This window comes from Streptopelia decaocto, assembly GCF_964273445.1.
Source record: "Streptopelia decaocto genome assembly, chromosome: 1".
In the NCBI taxonomy this organism is placed as follows: Eukaryota; Metazoa; Chordata; class Aves; order Columbiformes; family Columbidae; genus Streptopelia; species Streptopelia decaocto.
Genome location: NC_138663.1, coordinates 202,368,292 through 202,390,062, shown reverse-complemented (window position 1 = coordinate 202,390,062; position 21,771 = coordinate 202,368,292). Strand labels below are relative to the sequence as shown.

Here is a 21,771-nt window from a genome sequence, read left to right as displayed (position 1 = left end):
GAGGAGGACGAGGAGGAGAAAGAGGAGGAGGACGAAGGCAGCTGCTTGCCTGCTCTCCTCCCAGCCTATAAAGCCACCGGCCACCGGTATGGCCAGGAGCAAGTCCACCCTCTGCGCGTGGCTGGGCTGCCCTGGGCTGCTGGGCTGCTTCTTGCTGGGCTTTCTTGCAGGTGAGTACAGAGACCCCAGGGCTCAGCCCGTGGCCTTCGCCCTCTGCAAATACTGATGTGCAAGCCCTGCTGTGACTGACACCCCATCGGGGAGCTTCTATTGCTTTTTAAGTGTGTTATAAAATACTCATCCCACTGTTTTTCTAAGAGGTTGTTCTCTCCAGCCGTTTTTTTTGTCTTTAGGGAGAGAGAGGAATGTAACGGCTGTGTGCTTCAGCCCAAAAGGAGCCCTGGTGAACGGACAGCTTCCCATAACAGGCAGTCAGACTTTCAAAGAGCACAGATTAAGAGTTTGGGACTACTGTGATTGAAAAACCTTCAGGATTATTACTTTTGATAGTATTTCCTGATTTTTTACTGCAGATCTATTTAAAAGCTCTTTTCAGTTGCTATTTTAAAAATTAAAGGGCAGAGGAGGAGGAGTTTTGACTGACAGCCAAACATGGAGTTACTGAATTTTCCATCATGTACAATGAACTCCACTAGAACATTAGATTATTTTCAGCAGTCACTTGCAGCATTTGATTTTAAGCCTAAAATTGCACATCTGCATCTGTCCTTTTTAAATTTGTGTTGTAGCACACACCTAAACTAAAGCACAAAAGAAAAATCCATGAAGGCTAATAAATATAAAAAAAACATTAATTTGATTTAGGTGATCCCTGAGCAGCAAGTTTCTGGTGTGTGTGCTCTTCTTATTCATTTCCCTGAACATCATCTTTTGGCCATGCTCCCAAACAGAGCACTGGGAAAGATGGACCTTTGATCTGATCCAGTATCACTGTTGTGTTCAGACAGTTACTACAATTGCATTTAAGTCTAACACGTCATGTGTATCATGCGTGCGACAACACATATACTTTGCTTTATTATCACAATTTTCCCAGTTTGGGATTTTCTAGCTATAATAATAAAAGGATTTGTATTTTTTTTTAAAGACAAATTCATATAGTTGATATAGTCTCTACTTTCAGATTTACGTCAACTGAAAAATCTTTAACTTTTTAAAACTTACTAGGGTCACAGTTAACTTTATTCTTTTAATTATTAAATAGACTATCCCCACCTTTTCCCAAATCTGTAACTATTATAATGGTGACAAGGTGACTGTTGAGTCATAGACTGTCACTTTAAATATGCTTATGTACATAATTCTAAATATATCTATAAATTAAATAAGGGAATTTCATAATGTGTATCAGAAGTTCAGTCTTCCCACTGCAAACACTTAATTGAGAATTTAAACTATAGTTTGAAATTAATGAGAGATGAATCTGCCTTAAAAAGGAGACCAGAAATTTAGCGTGTACTCTTTTAATTATGTCACCTTTTTTGCAGTTCAGTCAACCAAGTGTATTTTACTTTTCTGTTTCACTTCTGTGTCTAAGCCAGAAAACACTGACAGAGGGTGCTCTAAGCTCGGTTCATCCTCATGGTTTTAATTAGACTGTTCAGTACTTTGGGTTGCACGTGGGCTCAAATATGTGAGGACTCAGGTTCTTGCTAAGTAGGAAGCTTTTCAATTGTATTTCAGGATGGTTTACAAAACCGAATGAAAAAACCCCTGACTTTTCAGATGTCTATCAAAATGTGAGACAGAAACTTGTGGCTGAAATGAAAGCAGAAAACATCAAGCAATTCCTTCGGTAAGCCCTGTGCGTCTTGATTTTTGAATAATTTTAACAGACACAAAAGCCAGAAGGTGGTAACATCAGCTCCAAGGAACAGCCTCTGAAAGCAGAGCTGTTAAGATGCTTTAGAAGTGTTTGGATTGTGCAGAATGTCTGGGGGAGGAAGGGAGAAACTCACAGCCCTTCTGTCCACCCCTCCCTGTTTCTGAAGTCACCTTTTTGGAGTGCTTGTATTGGTAACAGTACTTCCCCTAAGCTGCATTATTGCCAGTATTTATCATGCTTTTTTGTTATGGTTTTCCACAGTCTTCATTTCATGCAGTAGAAGTGTCTTTTTTTTTCCTCTAAGGTGTCTGAAGCTCTAAAATTAGATAACTTTGCTTTGTCTCAGACTGGGATGATTTTACTGTATTTGGGATACACTGATTGCTATTTATTACATTTGATTGATAATCTGTCCAGTGTCTGCTTAAACTTTCAATTTGAGTGGCTAATAACCCAATTAGTCTAAATAGAAAATGAATATATTCAAAATGTTACAAAGTTTGCATGACGCTGAATTGCACATATAGTTACAACTGGTAATTCCTGTAGTGTGGCCAGACTGGATAATGTCCCATTCATTGGGTGCCTGAAATCCCATTATACCCTGTCTTCTATTTCAGAAGGTGAAGGGCCCTGTACAAGCGCAGCATGTGTGTGGTTGTTTTAGTCTTGCGTGATGTATTTGTTATTAAAAATACTTTTTGCACCCTAGTGTATCCACGCAGTTCTTTCAAAACATCTAAAATGCTAGGGATATATAAAAGTCTCTCATTTTGCTGTGCATTTCACTGGAAATGAAAAAACAAACAAACAAAAACCAACAAGTAATTCTCGTGCATTGAAGATACATATCTCCTACAGAAGAGCAAACAAGTTCAGAAAAAAAGTTAACAAATACAACCACTGGTTAGTAACATGGTAATATTTAGCATTTACGTCAGCAGCTGCATCATAAACATCAAAGGATTCCTGACAGACTTTCTGTACATTTATTCTAAAACCAAATGTTTTCATTTCTAACATCAATTTGCTTTTTTAAGTCTATAGGCCTTATCCTATTTTGTGTTTGTTCTCTCAGTAGATTGGAAAGTTCCTGAAGATTATTTTTGAGTGAGAGTCCAGGCAACACAGAAATTAATGACAGCATGAAATAGTTCTGCAATCATGCTAAAGTTCCTTGTCCATAGGGTATTAATGGTGTCTAGTTTGTCTGCTTGCTTTGATGATGGGCCAAATATTCATGCTGTTTGGTTTTTTTTTCCTAAGTTCAAATAAAAAGCAGAAACTGCAGAAAAATTATACTAATACACTATCCAAAAGCTTTGTTAAAAGCAGAAAAAATGTGAGCTTGAGAGTTTTCTTCCATATTCTTAGTTTTTCAGACTGCTAAATCTGCTTTTATCCAGTGGAGAAAACATACTATGAGAAACTATCCGAAAATGCAGACTGCTAAAAGGCTTCACGTGTTATTCAGTGTATTTTTCCTGATGGCACATTTAGTATTTAAACCAGAGTACTTAAGGAATTAAAAGGTACTTAAAGTACTCTAGAGAATTAAGGTGCAAAAAGAAGACAGGCAACAAGCTTTGGCAAAGATTACTTCTGAAACTCAGTACATACCTGCACAGTTAAAAGAGAGATAAAGACAACAGCAGAGAGCAGAAGGTTGTGATCTACATGGAGAATTTGCATTCAAATGCAGGACGAGATTCACATGAAAGACCTGGACGTTGTGATTGCAAGGCTGCTGTCTATGAGAAGTTCTGGTGATTGAAAGAGGTTCCTAGTGGCTGAAAAGGCTGATGATCTTTAAGTCAAGCAAGAAGGACAACCTGGGGAGACTGTGGGATGGTCAGCTTCACTTCAGTCCCTGGAAGTATGACCAGACATCCTTCTGGAATCTGTTGCATGTTCTAACAAATGAAGAACATGAAAATAGAAACAGCCAGCTTTTTTTACTATGTGTTTACATGATCACCCTGATCAGGGTGATTATCTTATGCAAAGGAAAGACTGGCTATGTGTATCAGTAGAGATGCTGCAGTGGCTGTAACATGCTTGACTCTGACAAGGCCTTGGACATAATCTCATTTGGAAGCTGAGGAAGCTCAAACTGAAGAAGTTGTTAAATGGGTTGAAAATAGTCTGAACTGACAGGCTGAGGTGCTGCTAATCATAGTACTTGATACCACTGATTTATGGTAATTAATGGTATCTGTCATCCGTGGGGCAGCATTAACAAGTAACCTGTTGGGAATTCATAGCTGGTGCTTAGTACTGTGCTGGCTGATCAGTGTTCACCATAACTCGTTTGTTCACTGGACCAAACAAATTGTAGACAGATTTCTGTAGGGTAGCCGAGAGGGGCTGGATCTTGTTCCTGACTGTTTATCACCATTATGTGTTATATCTGTTCTGGATGTAAATGTTGATAAGAAGGTTTATATTATTTAGGCTTTTGATTAAGAAACCCCCCCCGAGTCTATTCAGATTATTTGACATAATGATTTTCAGGTTGAATTTATTAGTACCTGTTATGCCAACTATGTACCAACCCATCATCAGACATCAGAATTATTTGGAGGGCTCCTTTCTGAATAGGTACCTTTTCTGTATCTACTTCTGCTCCTTGCATAGTGTCCATGTTCTTTTGCTGAATGTCTTTGACACTGATTTCCATTGCTTGTGTGTAGATGTGGCTATTTCTGTTATGCAAACAGAAAGGCTCATCTGACTTATCTTGGGGCCTCAGGAAAGATCCTCTGCTCTGACTTCATTTTATGCTTATGTTGATGCAGACTCTGATAAACAATCATATTATACAGCTCAAACTTTAATTATAAGACCTTACTTTCCATGCATGTGGCTTGAAGATAAGCTTTATACACACTGATCCAAGCTCACTATTGTGCTCCTATGCATTTGCTGCTTACAAGAGATTTTCTATTTTATTCTAGCTCATTTACCAAGTTGCCTCACCTCGCAGGAACTGAACAGAATCTTCTTCTTGCCAAACAAATTCAAGGCCAGTGGAAGGAATTTGGACTGGATTCAGCAGAACTCGCTCATTATGATGTACTTCTTTCATACCCAAATGAAAAAGAGCCAAACTACATCTCAGTAATTGATGATGAAGGGAATGAGGTGATCTTTTTAAGGATTAAACTATATTTATGTCAGACTTCTTTAAAGAAACAGTGTCTTCCTCTCTTTTCCCACCCACTCATCCCAGCATGTGCTTTATAATATGATAAAAAATCCAGTGCAACAGGAACTCATATTTACAAATGGTTTTCCAAGGTGTGCAGCAGAACAGCAGAGTGGCTGAAATCTCAGTGCTTCATACAGTAGAGAGGGATGTGTGGAGAGGCTACTACTATCACCAATAGACCATGAAGTGTAAGAATGGTCACAGCGCTTCAGCTTAATGATACATCTAGGCCAATATCCTGTTTACATAAACAGCCTTAAGTGGATGCACAAGTTTAAGAACAAAGAAATGCATTCAATTCTTCCAGTGTCTAGCTGTTTTCAGCTCAGGAGTTCTCTGAGCATAGTACAACTAGTGTCTTTAAGAATCCTCATTAGACCTCTTTTCCAAGTATTTATCCACTTAGTAACCCTCATTAGATCTCTCTCCCAAGTACTTGTCCAAACTCTGCTTGAACATTTGTAAAATTTTTGCCTCCACAACATGCAGAGGTAAGGAATGCCAGACAGATCCTAGCCATTGTATGAAGTACTGCTTTGTTTCATTTGTTCTGAACCTGATCCTACTGGCTTCCTGTGGGGTCTCCTAAGCTGGTGTTGGCAGTAATAATAATTAAGGGAGTAGGTGTAAAATCTGACAAGGAACCTGAGCAAGGAGAGGAGATGGGGCTGCTAGAGAAGCATCATAGCACATAGGTAGGGATGAAGACCCCTCGTAGAAACTAAGGAATATGTGCTCGAAGGTGATAGAGCTTAGGGATGACAGAATGAAGAAGTTCTTCCAGAAACTTCCTAACATAGTTTTTCAGCTATAATCTCATGAAGTGAGAAGGAGTGGACATGAACCTTGAGGCAACATGAGTGTTACAATAGGTAGTGATGAAAGGCAGCACATTGGACTGGAGCATAACTAGCAAAGAGGTGAAGAGAGGAGTAATAATGCAGGTGAGAGGAATCACATGTGTGATGACATGGATGGACTGGGTGTCTTTTTATTGACACCACCTGGTGACAATTTTCAGCTAATCTTTGCCTAGGTTCAGTCAGCAACTGATGAGCATCTTCTAACAAGCAATCTATCTCAGTATTTACATCTGCATTCAAAACCTTGGCTATTTTTTTGTTTGAACTTATGCATGCTAGTTAGAATTTTATTTTTGCTAACAATTTATGGAAAGTAGCATATCATTTGCAATAACCCAGCTTAGAGTACAAACTTGTGCCTGGAGGTGGTGTGTTTGACCAGAAACTTCTGTTATTTATTGATAGATTTTCAATACATCGTTCTTTGAACCACCACCACAGGGGTATGAAAATGTTACTGATATACTACCACCATATAATGCTTTTTCAGGACAAGGAGTACCAGAGGTAAGAAAAAAATTATGTAAGAATATTATTAGCTGAAGTCATACATTGCGAAACACTTGCTGTGATAGGTTGCTCCAACTTCTAAAAAATATTTCTTGTAGTAGTTTTAATTAACCATTAGTATCAGACAACACATAAGGACAGCTAGGCCACATATTGTGTGGAGGTTAGAGGTCTCCTATTAGAAAAAAAGCTTTTTCAAATTGCTAGAAATCTGAATCACATAACAAGTGAAAAACTTCTCTCTTCATGGAAAATGTTGGATACATCTCAGGTTACTCCACATTACTCAATCGTATGGAGAGGACTTGCCAAAGCCTTAAGTAGAAATAGCAACATATAAATCAATTTGGAAAACATTTTAGATTAAGTAAATTTCTTCAAAGGCTTCACTTAATCTGGTAATTCGTCATGGAGGGACAAATCAGGGACAGCTTTGCATTGCACAGGTTAAATTATATAATAATGAATGTTTGTGCATGCAAGGAATACCACTATTTTTTCATGGCCACAGAAGTTTAGCAAAGGACATTGGTTTAGTTTACAGCCTCAGTGAAGGATAATATAGAAAGGCCAGCAGTTTGAGCCAAGGCCTACTATAGAATATTATGGAAATCTTTTGCTATTGTTTTTATGAGCACTGATTCTTATCTGTACAAACAAACAAACAAAAAAACAAAAACAGAAAAACAAAACTATTTCATATATAGTGAATAAAACTGTGTATTTCCAAAAACAGTGATTCTATGTGTTTAATGACCAGTTGCCCTGAAACTGCTTTTCTTTTCTGTGCAGGCAGATCTGGTATATGTGAATTATGGCCGCACTGAAGATTTTTTTAAACTGGAGCGTGAAATGGGAATTAACTGTACAGGAAAGATTGTCATTGCCAGATATGGGAAGATTTTTAGAGGAAACAAAGTAAATGTTGTGTTTTATTTTTTCCTCTGTGGGTCAGACACTGCTCACGGTAGAGCCAGAGGGAGTTAATGAGGGCTGTAAGTCGGAACATACGAGCAGAAGGAAGCTTGCAATATGTCCATTGTGACTGCATTCTAAGAATAACTTCCAAAACAATAAGCACAGATGAATGTATTAATCTCCTGAGAATGAGATGACTGCAAACTCCTTAGGCAGTTCTTGCAAAAGGTTAATTTAGGGAACCGAGTAGTTGGTGGAGCCAAAGCTTCTAATAGTTTTAATCCATAGAACTGCAGTATTTTGAAGAAGTAAGTATTTGATAAGGAGTCTGTGGACATTTTCATTCTTCCACATACACAACTTCTAAGGCTATACCCCCATGGAGGAAAAAAAGAAAAAAAAAAAAAAAGAAAAAAATGCATTTCTTAAAAGCAAATAATTTCACAGGTTAAAAATGCCATATTAGCAGGAGCCCAAGGGATCATACTTTACTCAGATCCTGCTGACTACTGCGCCCCAGGGGTAGGTGCTTATCCAGATGGCTGGAACCTTCCAGGTGGAGGAGCCCAGCGTGGGAATGTGTTAAACCTGAACGGGGCTGGGGACCCTCTGACACCAGGTTATCCTGCGAAAGGTGAGTGAAAGCTCTGAACCCTCGGCCATCGAGTCCTTCATAAACTGGTGCTGAAAGTTATTGTGGCACTAGAAATTAATCAATTTTTCATACAGATGCAAATACAAATGTTGTTTTAAATTATTTTTAGCATTGGTTAATTATCCTATTACAGACTAAGTTCTAGCTGTATGTCATTTCAACTGGTTGCTTTAGATTTAGGCAGAGAAAATAAGTATTTAGGAAAATTTCTTTGTATGAGCCCAGCTTTGTAACTCTTAGAAAAGCAGGATGTGTAGGTTTACAGACTGCGAAGCACTAGAAAATGGCTGAGAATTTATAGACATTTTTAAATACCTGTGTTTCTCAAGAGGACCAGTTCAAACTAGATTATAGTCTACCATCAAAGAGAAGTAATAGCTTTGCTTGGAGGTATGTTTCCTTGCTGCTCCTAAATTCCAAATAGAAAAACAATTTAAAATCCTCTTTACAGGCAGTAAAATATCTGTATTAAAAATAACTGTAGCCTGGAGTCTTTCGAAAATTGGCACCGTGTGCTTGTCTCGTCTTTGTAGGCATCCTGAACACAATCTGAAGGTGCGTACCAGTCCTGTCTACCAGTGTGATGGGAACACAGGGGTGCTTCTGCAAAGCTCAGTGGCTCGTGTGATCATTGTTGGGGACATAAGACAACACCATACTGAAAAAAAAGATAGATTGTGTGTGCCTGCCCCACCAGATTTGGCAAGACATTGACTGTCTTTGACCTAAGTAAATGCATATGTGGATGTTCTCTACAGCTTGTAAGCACAGGGGCCGTCTTCGCCTCACACACCAGCTTGGTTGCCCCCCAGTCACCTTGGAGGAGATGTAATCATATGGATGGACAGCAAATCTAACCTTGTGTCAAACATAGGGTCTTCTGTTACACAGTTGGGCAGATACACTATAGGGTTTGTGGCTCTGTCATTACATTTTGGTTTCCTAGAAACAGCATCTAAGAAATGAGCTAAGAATTAAAAGAAAAAAAAAGAAAAAAGTCATGCATGTTTGTGGCTACTGTGTGGCTGCACTGTTTAAATGTATTTCCAGTTTGGTGAAACTTGCTAAGAACGCTATAAACTTGACATTTTGTTCTGGTTTCTCAGAGTACACTTTCAGGTATAAAGTTAATGAAGGTGTAGGGATTCCCAAAATCCCAGTTCATCCCATTGGATATCATGATGCAGAAGTGTTATTACGGTGAGTATACATATGACCTCCTCACTAGAAGTCAGTATTCAAAAATGTGCAGCAAAATTTTTTATACTACGATGGTAAGATCTATGCTGTTACTTGTATTCATAGTTCTTTTGTAGTAGTGTGTGCTTCAGAAAATGTGAAAAATCCAAAGCAACCTGTTTGTGGCAAAATGTTTTTAAGAGCTTTGTATACTCACCTTGGTTTAGGTGCAGTAATCATTAAGAGAATTTAAGGTTTTTTGCCTACTAGTCAACTACATTTATCTTGCTTTTCACTTGCCAGTGCAATGGGAGGACGTGCAGCTCCAGACAGCAGCTGGAAGGGAAGTCTCAATGTGCCATATAACATTGGGCCAGGGTTTGCAGGGAACTCTTCTACAAGGTCTGTTTTAATGTTTTCCTATTTATAAAATATTGCAAAAAAAAATCTCAACAAGAAAAAGACTGTGAAACAATACATCTAAAGGTCTTCTGGAGAAATTTACTTCCTTCTGAGTGGGCAACACTTGGTGCTAGCTTTTAGAATTTGAAAATAAATTATCAAAACTATGTTTTTTCTCAATATCCCCACTGTCAGTGGATATACAGATTCACAGGGCATAGGTCCAGCCCTTTCACTCTAACTTTAATCATTACTTTAAGGTTCTGACATTGTTTCACTGGTCCTTTTAAAGATGGCTAGGTATCAGTAAGTAGACATGTTTTAATACTGTTGAATTAACCCTAAACTTCCTCCTCCAAGCTTTGGTCTTTCTTTTCTGTTTCTGGTGACCGAGGGGACAATAGAACAACTGGCTTCTAACAGTCAAATGGAGAAGGACTGATAATTCAGTAGTTTTCTCCTATGCATGTTGTCCACTGGAAGCCTCATGGTGTTTCTGTGAACTCCAATCTATGAAAGTTGTCAATGACTTGGGAGTCATAGAATCATAGAACCATTTAGGTTGGAAGAGACCCTCAAGGTCATCAAGTCCAACCATAACCTAACTCTAGCACTAAACCACATCCCTAAGAACCTCATCTATACCTCTTTTAAACACCTCCAGGGATGGTGACTCCACCAGTTCACTAGGCAGGATGGAAGAACCCAAAGCACATATATCTTATTAATTTGTTTGGGAGGAACTGGCCTTTCACCAGTTGGATTAGCGATACTGTGTTTGTGGTTTACGTTTTTCAGCTCCAACAGAGAAATACAACTGTCCAGGTCTCCAGCACTAACAGAGTCACTGTCTAGCAGACTAAGCCATGTAAAAACTGTATTTAGCTAGCAGTGACTGGCTACCAGGGACTGTCATAGCATTCTTTGTTGTTTGTAGCTGATAAACTGCAATAGATAAAGCTAAAGATCACATTTCTATCACTTTTTCACTTAAAAATACTTTCAGTTTACATGAGATATTCTATGAGGTTTGATAGTGAATGAACAATGAACAGTGTGTAATATAATTATCACAAATTATCACTCCTGAAAACAAGAGTATGTCTGAATATATAATTTTATAAAGACTTAATTGATAATTATTCTTTTCTACTCTGCTTTACCACTAGCTGAAAATGAATAAAGTAGGCATAAATAAGTAAGAAAACACATCTGACGTAACTAAGATTCTGTTCGGAATATCTTGAAGAGCAACAGTGAGAAAAGAAACAACATGATCCACCCCGAAAACTTATACATAGGAAATATTTTTGAATACACTATTTAGTATCTTCCTGCTTGATAGGGTAACAGTTTTTGTAAATATGGGCTAATTCTACATATACTTCTTCCTCAGAGTGCCTCAATATCAAAATGAACATTGAGTCTAGGCAGAATGACACTTGCCCATGGAAAGTGTGCAAGTAAACGCATGCTCAAGGCACTGGTGTCAGTTATTTTCTGGGCAGAGCTCCAGTAGCTGTCCTGAAGTGGGTTTTGATTTTGACAGCTATGCAGATTTGCTGCTGAAAAGATAACTTCAAATCTGAAACTCTTGGTGTTATGCCAGACACACAAAAAAGCATTGTTTGATGCTTGCTTTCTTCTACAGGTTAAGAGGGGCTGAATAGTACATTATTTTTAGCTCTCCTAATATCTGAATTGCTTTGTATTTTATAAAATTTCACAAGTGGATTTTGCTGGGTGTGGGAAGGATGGAGGATTGACAAATCTTTTTCACTTAGATCTGCTGTTCTAAACAGAGATTTCAATTTATTCGTGCATTAATGTTTCTAATGACTTTCTCTCCAAGTTCTATCTTATTACACTGAATTGTACTACAAAACCAAAGTGTATTCTTTATAAGAACATATATATCTACAATTATAATTTTGATCGAAATGTAAATGTATTTTTAACTACTGTATGTGCTTTTCAGTTTACTCCTCTAATACACAATTATCCAATTGACTCCCATAAATAACAATTCAATAAATTCTGTAAATGTTTGAAAGTTTATAGATTGACCCACTTCATAGGGTTGTTCCTAAGGCGTCTTTCTGTGAGTAGGTTAATCTGAGATAAAAAATGGGACAGTGGTATAGCATGACAGGTTAGATCAGTGCTGAACGCACAAAGCAGAACAAAAGCACGAACTTTCTGGCTTACAAGCTATTTTGTTGCATTTTTATTGCCTTTTCTTTCAGAAATGGTTACTACATATTGTTTTTCATTTCAGAAAAGTCAGAATGCATGTTCATACAAATAATAAAATAGCACGAATTTACAACGTCATTGGCATCCTCAGAGGAGCTGTAGAACCAGGTGAGCATCAGCTGCTTGAGGATTTTAATTCCTTCTTTATTTTGTGTTTGGTGAAATTGTTCTCATGTTGCAAGAAACTTCAAGTTTTTCAGATAATCAGAAGATATGGAATCTGAGAAACCTTTAATAGTTGTCCTGTCCCTCCCGTTACACTATTTTTCATTGTCATTTACAATAATATATTTGAATAGGAATGCTAGAATGACAGAAGTCAGAGAATTTTTTTATAACACCTGTCATTTTACAGTAGTTTTCCCCTTACATCATTCATACACTTTGCCTTTGCAAAAATTAACACAATGCAAAGTACAGAAACTAGTGATGATTTGGGACCTCAGTGTTGATATTCAGCATCAAGCCATATGCATGGAAGATTTTTAAGTGGAAAAATAATGTGTTAAATATTTCTTGTCTTCATTTACATACTTCAGTAGAGTAAGTGAAGGACTGCAGATTACCTTAAACATAAATTTTTAACACGGGTATAAAACTTCATATTTCATTAGACACAAGTAGTTGTGCAATCAGAGGAACTATAAGCAACCTAACTGCATTTTTAATTAAGGTTTGATATTTTGTGTTTGTTTCCAGACAGATATATTATTTTAGGAGGTCATAGAGACTCTTGGGTATTTGGTGGTATCGATCCAACTACAGGTGCAGCTGTTCTGCAAGAAGTTGTACGGAGTTTTGGAAAAATGAAGATGGAAGGTAACTTACTACAGACATAAAATGATAGATATGAAAAATGACAGCTTTGAGGAACTTTATTGAATGTTCTCATAAGAAGTTGTTTTAACTTTTTGCCTCTACTGAAAGTTGTATTCCTCATTGCGAAAGATGCAAATTCATTGAAGTGATGCATAGGTAGCATTGCATCTTAGTTGACTGAGTTTATTCCCTTGTGTCTCTCATCAGTGTAATAGTACCCTCTTAGTTGTGTGCAATGAAAATATTGCATTAACTAGAAATGCTTCTGCAATAATACGTTCCTCTAAGGAGTTTAAAGAGGAATCTTTTTTTTCTTTTTTTTTTTTTTTTTTTTTTTACTGCTATATCAATTAAGTGCTATATTTTTAAAGTTATTTCAATTAACTATGACTTTTCACTAGACTTTCTAACTTTAAGTTGAATTCTCAAGTTTAACTCTGTGATTGCAGGTTGGAGACCGAAGCGAACTATTATTTTTGCTAGCTGGGATGCAGAAGAATTTGGGTTGTTGGGTTCTACAGAATGGGCTGAGGTAAATAAAAAATAGTGTAAAGAAAGCAAAGGTTGAAAGTCTGTTGCAGGCAGCTGCATTACCCAGGTATCTATTCCTAGGCTGCAATCAATAGCTTCAAGGTAAAATTGGAGCACAACAGACTCCTTCATGTGCTGTGAGGCCCTCATATATTTATACAAATTACCTACCTAACTTCTTACAACACTAACTCTTCTAAGATTTAAATATCTACTTTGATTCAAAGCTAGTGTCCCTCAGTTGTCTCTATGTGGAAATCTATGCTTTCATTTAACAGAATGTTAGCATTTTATATGACCTCAATTGCTTCATTTTCTAACTTTATATTTGAGGAATTCCTTAGTTTCTATAAGCTGAAGTCCAGATCATATACCTATGATCCATAAGCACACCAAGCCCTGTGCATGGAAATTAATCCTTCTGGGTAAATAAAAGGGTGGGTATTCTTTGAATGAATAGTTCCAAATTCCTGTGAAACTTCCATTATTGTAGACCGTCAGGGGCAGGACAATCAATTAAGTTGGTAATGTGGTCCCTGACTACGTTCCTACCTGATAGAATGTTGTTTTGAAATTCAGAAATGTGGTTCTGAATGTTTTTCTCTTCCTTTCCCCGCTGAGCATGGTCAGTTCTTAGCCCTGTAAATGGATTTGTTCAGCACCACCCCCCACCCAAGAAATATAGGTCTTACCGGAGTTTTCATTGCTTTGTCTGTAAAATCCAAAAACCAAATTAGAAATAGAGCAGGCAGAAAACTGTTTGAAGAAACACATTTCTGCTGAACTGTGTCAATTTATTAGTACTGAATGGTTTAACAGAAATGTGTTGTCTCGCTCTTCTGTTAGAATTTTTACTAGGTTATATTTAAGTATGCAGATAGAGCTTTCAAAACTGCAAAATAGAATATTTTAATCTTTTAGTTTATTGGCATGTATTTCAGTAAACCACAAAATAACATAGCAAAATGACACGTGTCAGAGGAGGGAACAGAACCAGAGGCATGTTCCCAAACACTAAAGGGATTCCATCGTTCTTCTTCTAACAAAGCTGAGATTTCTGTTCCTTTGGATTGCACTAATTCTTTCTCCTATAAATTGGTTTCCAGCTGGTACAGACTCTCTGCACCTTATTCATGCTATATGGGACATCACATGAAGAAAATATAATTTAAATTATCATCATTTACAGAGAGATTTTAAAAGGCAGACATTAACGTTTCATCCCACCTGTACTCTACTGGTGACGTAATTATACTGTATATAAAACTTTGTGATTTCTTTCCCTGTGTATCTGTGCATGTATTTAACTGCTGTCAAGAAAAAACACACAATTGTTTTAACTATAAGGTATATGAAACAATGACACTTAAATGATTAACTTATCTTGAGCAAGCTGTGAATAAGTTAGTTCTTTATATATTTGATTTGTTCACATATTCCTACTGCTGCTCTGTAGTGGTTTTTGTTTAATAATTTAGTATCTAGTAATCTATCATCCGTTATTTCACAAAACGGCAGCTGTACTAGATTAGAAAGCCATGAGCACAATTCATATTAGAACCTCAATGTTTTCATATTATTGTTTTCCTGATTTATCTTGATGGTGTGCATTCCTTCTCTTTGACACCTAAATTAGATTCAGTTTCTCTAGAGACATTCCTCACAGCTTACATTTATGTTTTCTGCAGCTGCCAGATCTGTCATCTATTAAATCTTGAGGAAAATTAACCCACTATGTTCATTGTTTTCTGTGTAACAGAAACACTCTGAAACTGTGGCAACATCCTTTTGTTACATAGACAAGCTCCATTGCTCATAAATGAAGGAATTTCTTGATGTCGTAAATATGCTTTCGCATATATACATGTGTATGCATGCACAGGCCCGCTCCCTCCCTTTGAATTCTTTTGCAGAACCTCCTCTTAATGTTTGTTTTAAAGATATCAGTTTATTTATGAAGTGATCAATTACCGATCCAATTTTTAGTTCATATGATTTACAAATGATTAGTTGGGTTGTAAACTGAATGAATCAAGTAACAATTGCTAACCTAATTAGAATATCTATCACAAAGCCAAGACTTAGCAAAATACCACTTACTGATTAGAATATCAATTTCAAACATAATTGCTAGTTTGCAAAAAAAATAAGCATGTGTTTCTGTGTGTATTTTGCAAGAAAACAATGCTTGGTTGTCTCAAAACAGTCAGATTCATTTGAATAGGAAATGTCAGTGCTTTGACTCATTGCTCCTTTTTTGAAGAGTGTAAAAATGACAGCAATACTCAGTTTATCAGTGTTAAAACTGAGTTCTGTGCTGGGAGCTCATATGAATAACTAGGGATTGAAAGCATGGAAGAATCCTGGCTGACCTTACAGTCACATGTTGCATGTTCAAAATGCACTGCAAATGCACAGTTAAAACACGTGTATAACCTCAATTTACCCTGTTCAAATGCTCTTCGGTAATTTTCATGCTCCGTCTTGCAACTGTGTGATGCAACAGGCAGCACCTACATTTTGTGGATGTTTTCCACAACAAATTAAGTCCCAGAAAGCAGGAGTGAATTTCACATGCTCAAACATTAACATAATTAGTAAGGTACCTGGTGCTACTCATCCTGATAGGGTTCTTACAGGTAATACTGTAAAAAGCAGTACCCTTAACATGCTCTTGATTAAATGTCATTAAATGAAAGTAATAATTACACTTTTACAACCCCAGGAAAATGCCAGAGTCCTTCAGGAACGGGCAGTTGCTTACATCAACACAGATTCTTCCATAGAAGGTGTGTCTTTTATTTTTAAACTTGCTTTACTTCACATACGTTGATTTTAATAGTTCATTATGTATTATTTATTGCATCCAGAGCTGGCAAACTTAATATGGATAATGTGATGTTCAGAATAAATGTAGCAAATAGAGAATTGAGTGAAGAGAAAGGAAAATTTATATTCTCATGTTGCTTTCTTGTTGCAAATAGCACCATCCATGAGCTGCAGCCAATGTGTCTGGAGTCCTGAACGTCGCCCCTGGAGGAGTTCAGTATTTTTGCTAATGAGCTGAGCTGTCTGAATGTTAAACTCTGGTTTAACTGCCTTAGCTTTAATTTACAATTATACTTTTAATGTAAGGTTGTTACTACTTCTGTTTGTGGCTCCAGCTCCTTTTTCTGTGTAATTATAATATTTTGGGACACTATAATTTATTAGGATGTTATAATTTATTACAATCTCAAGATAATTTGTGTCGAAACCTTAGGCTTACATTTTGTGGGAAGTCATTTTTTGTGCTTTAGGCCATTTTGGTTGCCTTTGCTCATTGCTATGAGCAGGATCAGTATTCAGGGAGTAACTTACGTATTATGGCAGGGCTTTCCTAGAAAATCACACATTGAAGAGTGTTTCACAAAAAACTGATCCACCATTATCTAATTTACCATGCCCTTCAGATTCAGAGAAGAATCTGGCATACAGGAGCGCTGCTTAGAAACTGGACTTTGAATGTTGGGTCCAACATTATGACCTAAACCACAAAATCCTGCTGAAATTATATTGAGCTTTATTACAAAAGGATGTCATTTACTGTTGCCTATGCTGAAATAATAATCAGTAGAGCCCTGTGAAGATGTCCTGCATCATAACCTTAGCTATTAAGGGCATTTTCCCATGTTAAACCCAACTTATTTGGGCTTACTGTGTATGAACAAAATGGATATCAACAGGCATATTTAAGGACTCTTTTTATTCCTGTCAGATGAAAGTTTTGTCTGTCACAAAAGGAATGGGAAGAAAGAAAAACCAAACCCAGTTTCTAAATGCTCAGTTGGATCTGTGGTGTAGGGAGGGTTAGAGCTGTTCCTTCAATTATGCAGCCTACATGCTGTGTAAAAAGCAGAGCAGAATTTCACGGCTAGATCATCTCACAAGTGAAATAATAGCTTTACAACTGCTCCATATTCTCAGCATGGATTGTAACATGTATTTTTCAGTTGTTTTGCAGCCAACATGCTGCCTTAACAATTTTCTTCCAAATCTTGATTATTCAAACATGTCTCTCGCTTTATGCATTAAAGAAAATGTGAAAGTAAAACCACTGGAAAAGGAATACGTAATAAGGAAAGGAACACAAGATTCAGTGTGCTGTTTTAAGTATCAGGAACATCTTCCATCTGACTGACCATCGAAATCCTCTGTAGAGCCATAGAATCCACGTACTTTGCCTATTACTTTGTTTATCGTCATACATTCTCCATGGCACTTCTTATGGCACATTTTGGACATCAGATTATTTTTATTCATTGTCCTTCAGCAATTAAAAAAATAATAGTGGGTCATGCTTTTTAGCACTTTTCTTACTTTAATTGCTAGTTCTCCAATACAGACTCTCCTTGGAAGTGGTAACATTATCTAGTATTTTTTCCATCATCGTGGTGTTTTCTGTAGTTGTCAGTCTGGTCATTTTGTGAGTACAAAATGTGCAAAGGATGATCCAAAGGTCTAAAGCTGTATCAAACTCAACAGTGTTACCTGAAAGCTTATGTTTTATTAATATTATGTCAAAGCCTTCTCATCCCTCTTAGCCTCTTTGTAGTTCCCTGTATTTGAGGGCAGATCTGTTTGCCCGGCTGAGTTCTGGTGGCTGTAGTCCATGCAGAACAATGCTTCACACTCCTGCTTGCCTCAGAAGTGCTGACAGCTTCTTTTCGATGGGGCTCTTGCTGTTGTAACTGACAACTTTGGGATGAGATACTTACCTAGCTGAATATATCGGTACTTGAAAGGGGCCTATAAGAAAGATGGGGACAGACTTTTTAGCAGGGCCTGTTACAACAGGACAAGGGGTGATGGTTGTAAACTAAAGAAGGGGAGATTCAGGCCAGACATGAGGAAGAAAGTTTTTACAGTGAGGGTGGTGAAACCCTGGCCCAGGTTGCCCAGAGAGGTGGTGGATGCCCCATCCCTGGAGACATCCCAGGCCAGGCTGGACAGGGCTCTGAGCAACCTGATCTGGGTGAAGATGTCCCTGCTCATGGCAGGGGTGGGACTGGGTGAGCTGTAAAGGTCCCTTCCAACCCAAACTATTCTATGATTCAATATAGCCTGAAGGTGGTATGGAAACCTAACAGGTGTAAAATGCAGAAGCCATTGTGTGGTGGTAAAAGGGAAGGCTTAGGAGACAACAGATGAAAACAATGCTCTGCATCTTTGTTGCCTCCTATTTGGGTGGTACTTAGTTCTGAAATATAAAATCCCAAATGTCTTGCAAGTCGCTTACTCAGAAGATGACCTGTCTTTCAGATACAGTCTGCAAAAAAATTGAAAAAGTCCTCTTTGTGATAAGTGAGGAAGCAGCTACGTTGCAAGACTTATTTAAAAGTCTTGCAGGGAATGTATCTTTCCTCCTACACAGCTCCTTAAGGCACTAACTTTAAATTTAGCATCCTACAAAAAGTAGGATGTTACTATTGCCTTCTGTTTAATACAAGCTTCAGGGGGCATATGAGTGATAAGGGCTTGTAGCTAATGACGGTTAGTTGAGAATAGTTTAGAACTATTGGAATGCTTAATTACTTGACTGTGTATGTACTATAACCAATACATCATTGTCATATAGTAGCAGTAGCTCAGGCAATGTGACAAAGTAGTCTTTCTGTATATATTCCCAGGCAAGACCTAAATTCTTGCCCTAGAGTTAACGTGTTTAAGAAAGGACTGCAGGATTTAATCCATTAAGAAGATAATGCCATTGGTATGTGAAGGGAAAATTTCCTAGTCTTTGTTTCATTTTCAGGTAACTACACATTAAGAGTTGACTGCACCCCTCTTCTCTACAAACTGGTGTATAATCTGACAAAAGAGGTACAGAAACAGAATGTCTATGATTTGTGGTGAAGAATGTAAACTGCAAGTTTATTGGATAAAATTGGATAATTAATAGTATTGGATTTATCTTATCAGTGTTCTGGAAGCATCTTGATCCCACTGAAATCAATACCAAAACATCCCATCAGTGATACAGAGTCCAGGCTCTCAAGTTCCTCAGTATTCTTAGAAAGGCTGAAATGTGTCATGAACATAAGTGGAATGTCATTTGTAATACATAGTAAAAATAATAAAACAGTTGAGTAAGATCAATTTTCTAAAATGATAAGCATTCAAGGTAATGAATTACATTTTCAATTTCCATTTCATGTGCAAAAGAGAACATGTTCAATTTCACATTGGCTAGCTATAATTTTCTCTCTATCTGTTCCCCTTGAAACTCCTTCATATCTCACTGAGCCCCTGAAATACTATGATAAATATTGAAGTATTGAGTGGGTTTTGTAATAGGCCAGATGTATGGATTCGCATGATTACAAGTGGTCTAATCATGTCTTCTTTGCTTTCACCTCTCAGGATGAATTATCGTAAGACTGAAAGATTGCAATCCGGTAAAGCATGAAACATCATTGACCATATATGATGAGTTAACCAGATTAGACACCTAGCATGAGCCACTGTCATCTCCATTAATAGAAGACACCTCTGTCTGACTTAAGCAACAAAGGCTCCCTTTAAAGGCAATAGGTAGAAATAGGTACCTTAGGATGATATTCATTTGACCAAATGTGGTTGTCTACTCTTGTACATACAGAACTCTCAAGCTACTTTTTCCCCCGATATTAAGGGAACCCAGGTGACTTGGTCCAGTGTAAAAATCTGTACTGTAACGAAATTTGATAGGATGACTCCAACTATTAGATCCAATTAGATGCATTTATCTTCATTTATTTTCAAATGCAGTACACTTTCTTTTAACATTGGAACTTCCATGGGTTGAATCTGGGGCAGTTTATTTATGCTATTAACATGTTTTTCTTTTATTTTCTACATTTTATTTTCTTATCAGCTCTTTTTACCTTCCTCTTTCTTCCTTGCTGGGGAAGAATCTGTGCTTGTTCAAACGTAAGCTGTGACTCTTCACACACTGAGGACATTGTGTTTCACCTATAAAAATTTCTATGTCCTTAGTGCTGCAGGGCCCTGGATAAAATAATTTACCTCCTGTCTGCAGCAAGACTCTTACCAAGGGATCCATTTTTTTCTGCAAAACACAAACAAACTAAAAAAATGTTCTAGGCTAAAAATAACACCTCACTCTTGATCTTATGTCAACTATTGAACTATTGCTGGGTTTGAGTAGAAATCTTCCATTAAAGTATCATACGAAGTACTTGAGACTGGCATTTTTAAAAAAATTTTCCTGTTCAGTGTTATTTAAGCTTTTAACAGCAGATGCATAATATAAACACTAGAAGCATGACAACTATTCCATAATTCCATGCTGTTCCCTTGCTAAAAAGCTCTTAGAAGAGCTTCGTAGCTTAAGTTGTAAAGGCGATTATTTTATGGTAGAAAGTTGTCAGTGAAAAGTATATTTCTGGAGCTCCTTAAAGCCATTGTTGGAACATCTTAGATTTTTTTTTCTTTTTGCCTTGTTATAGACAAAACCCATGACTACTTTTTCTTTTCTGTTATTCCACAGAGTGGGATTCTGCAACAACATTCTCATTCTCTGCTGTTCTCTGCTTTCTGTACAGATTTGAAGAGTGCTTTCCCCAGTTTTACCATATTGTCCTTGTCCTAAGAATTTCATCTGCCATCCTTTTTTCATTTGTATTCTTTTTTTTTTCACTGTCTTGCTGAATAAATCTCAGGTGGTCCTTGCTATATTTTTCTAAAGGAATGTTTTACTCTTTTTTTCACTGCTAAACCCAGGACTACCTCTCGTCTTTTTGAAAAATAAAATCGTGGTTCAATTTTACAGTGATTCAACATTGTAGTTTTCATTTCCAAACCATCTTTCATTTAACAGTATGACGTGCCATGATTGACCTCCAGTGATTCATAAATCACAAGCTGTGAAACCTTTCTCTAGAACATTTAAACTCTTTTGAACTTTTCTGTAAGATTGTTCATATACATTGTTGGAATTTTCCCAAGGAAAAAGATGTTTTGATGCACTCTTGGAGACAAGTCAGGGATACCAAAAGACTTTTGCTGATGGACCACTTCTGACTAATATAACTTTTTGTTAGCATAGAAACATGTATTCAGATGACTGATAGACTCTACAGAAATGTGACGCATCTTTAGCTTGGCTGACTGCTTCTAGCATCATAGAATAAAAATCATTTAAGGGTTCAAACATCTTTATTCTCCAGGTCTCTAAAAATTCCAGTGAATTGGATTATCAAAAGAGGATGACAAACTAAAGCAACAGCTAGAACAGGGAAGCTCTGTTTTTCGGAGGAATCTTATTAATTTTTTTTTCTTCACTTCCATTTAGGTAGCCTTTTATAAGACAACCAAAGACTACAATCTCTACCTTTGCTAATTGGTTGTGTCTTTTCCACTAATCTTAATAAAATAACACCTGAATTTCTTTAAGGGCTAGAAAGACTAAGGGAGAGTGATTATATTCTAGGTTTTGCTATTTTAACTGCAATGCATTTGGTTTTGGATGACGCTGGGAAGCTAGATGTACACATCAAAGCCTCAACCCATTAAGCCTTTGCATACCCTGGTTGTTAGT

The 21,771-nt window shown here is 37.2% G+C and overlaps 1 protein-coding gene across 1 annotated transcript in view; it reads left to right on the top strand.

Moving 5' to 3' along the window:
• Positions 1-21,771, top strand: part of LOC309441862 (N-acetylated-alpha-linked acidic dipeptidase 2-like) — a 33,503-nt gene continuing 11,732 nt past the window's right edge. The window contains exons 1-13 of the mRNA XM_082057037.1: positions 1-170; positions 1,705-1,816; positions 4,804-4,990; positions 6,326-6,427; positions 7,223-7,348; positions 7,796-7,982; positions 9,110-9,203; positions 9,486-9,584; positions 11,863-11,948; positions 12,540-12,659; positions 13,109-13,191; positions 15,916-15,979; positions 18,985-19,052. Coding sequence (XP_081913163.1) covers positions 89-170; positions 1,705-1,816; positions 4,804-4,990; positions 6,326-6,427; positions 7,223-7,348; positions 7,796-7,982; positions 9,110-9,203; positions 9,486-9,584; positions 11,863-11,948; positions 12,540-12,659; positions 13,109-13,191; positions 15,916-15,979; positions 18,985-19,052 — 1,410 coding nt within the window. The 5' untranslated portion in view covers positions 1-88. The remainder of the gene's footprint in view (positions 171-1,704; positions 1,817-4,803; positions 4,991-6,325; positions 6,428-7,222; positions 7,349-7,795; positions 7,983-9,109; positions 9,204-9,485; positions 9,585-11,862; positions 11,949-12,539; positions 12,660-13,108; positions 13,192-15,915; positions 15,980-18,984; positions 19,053-21,771) is intronic.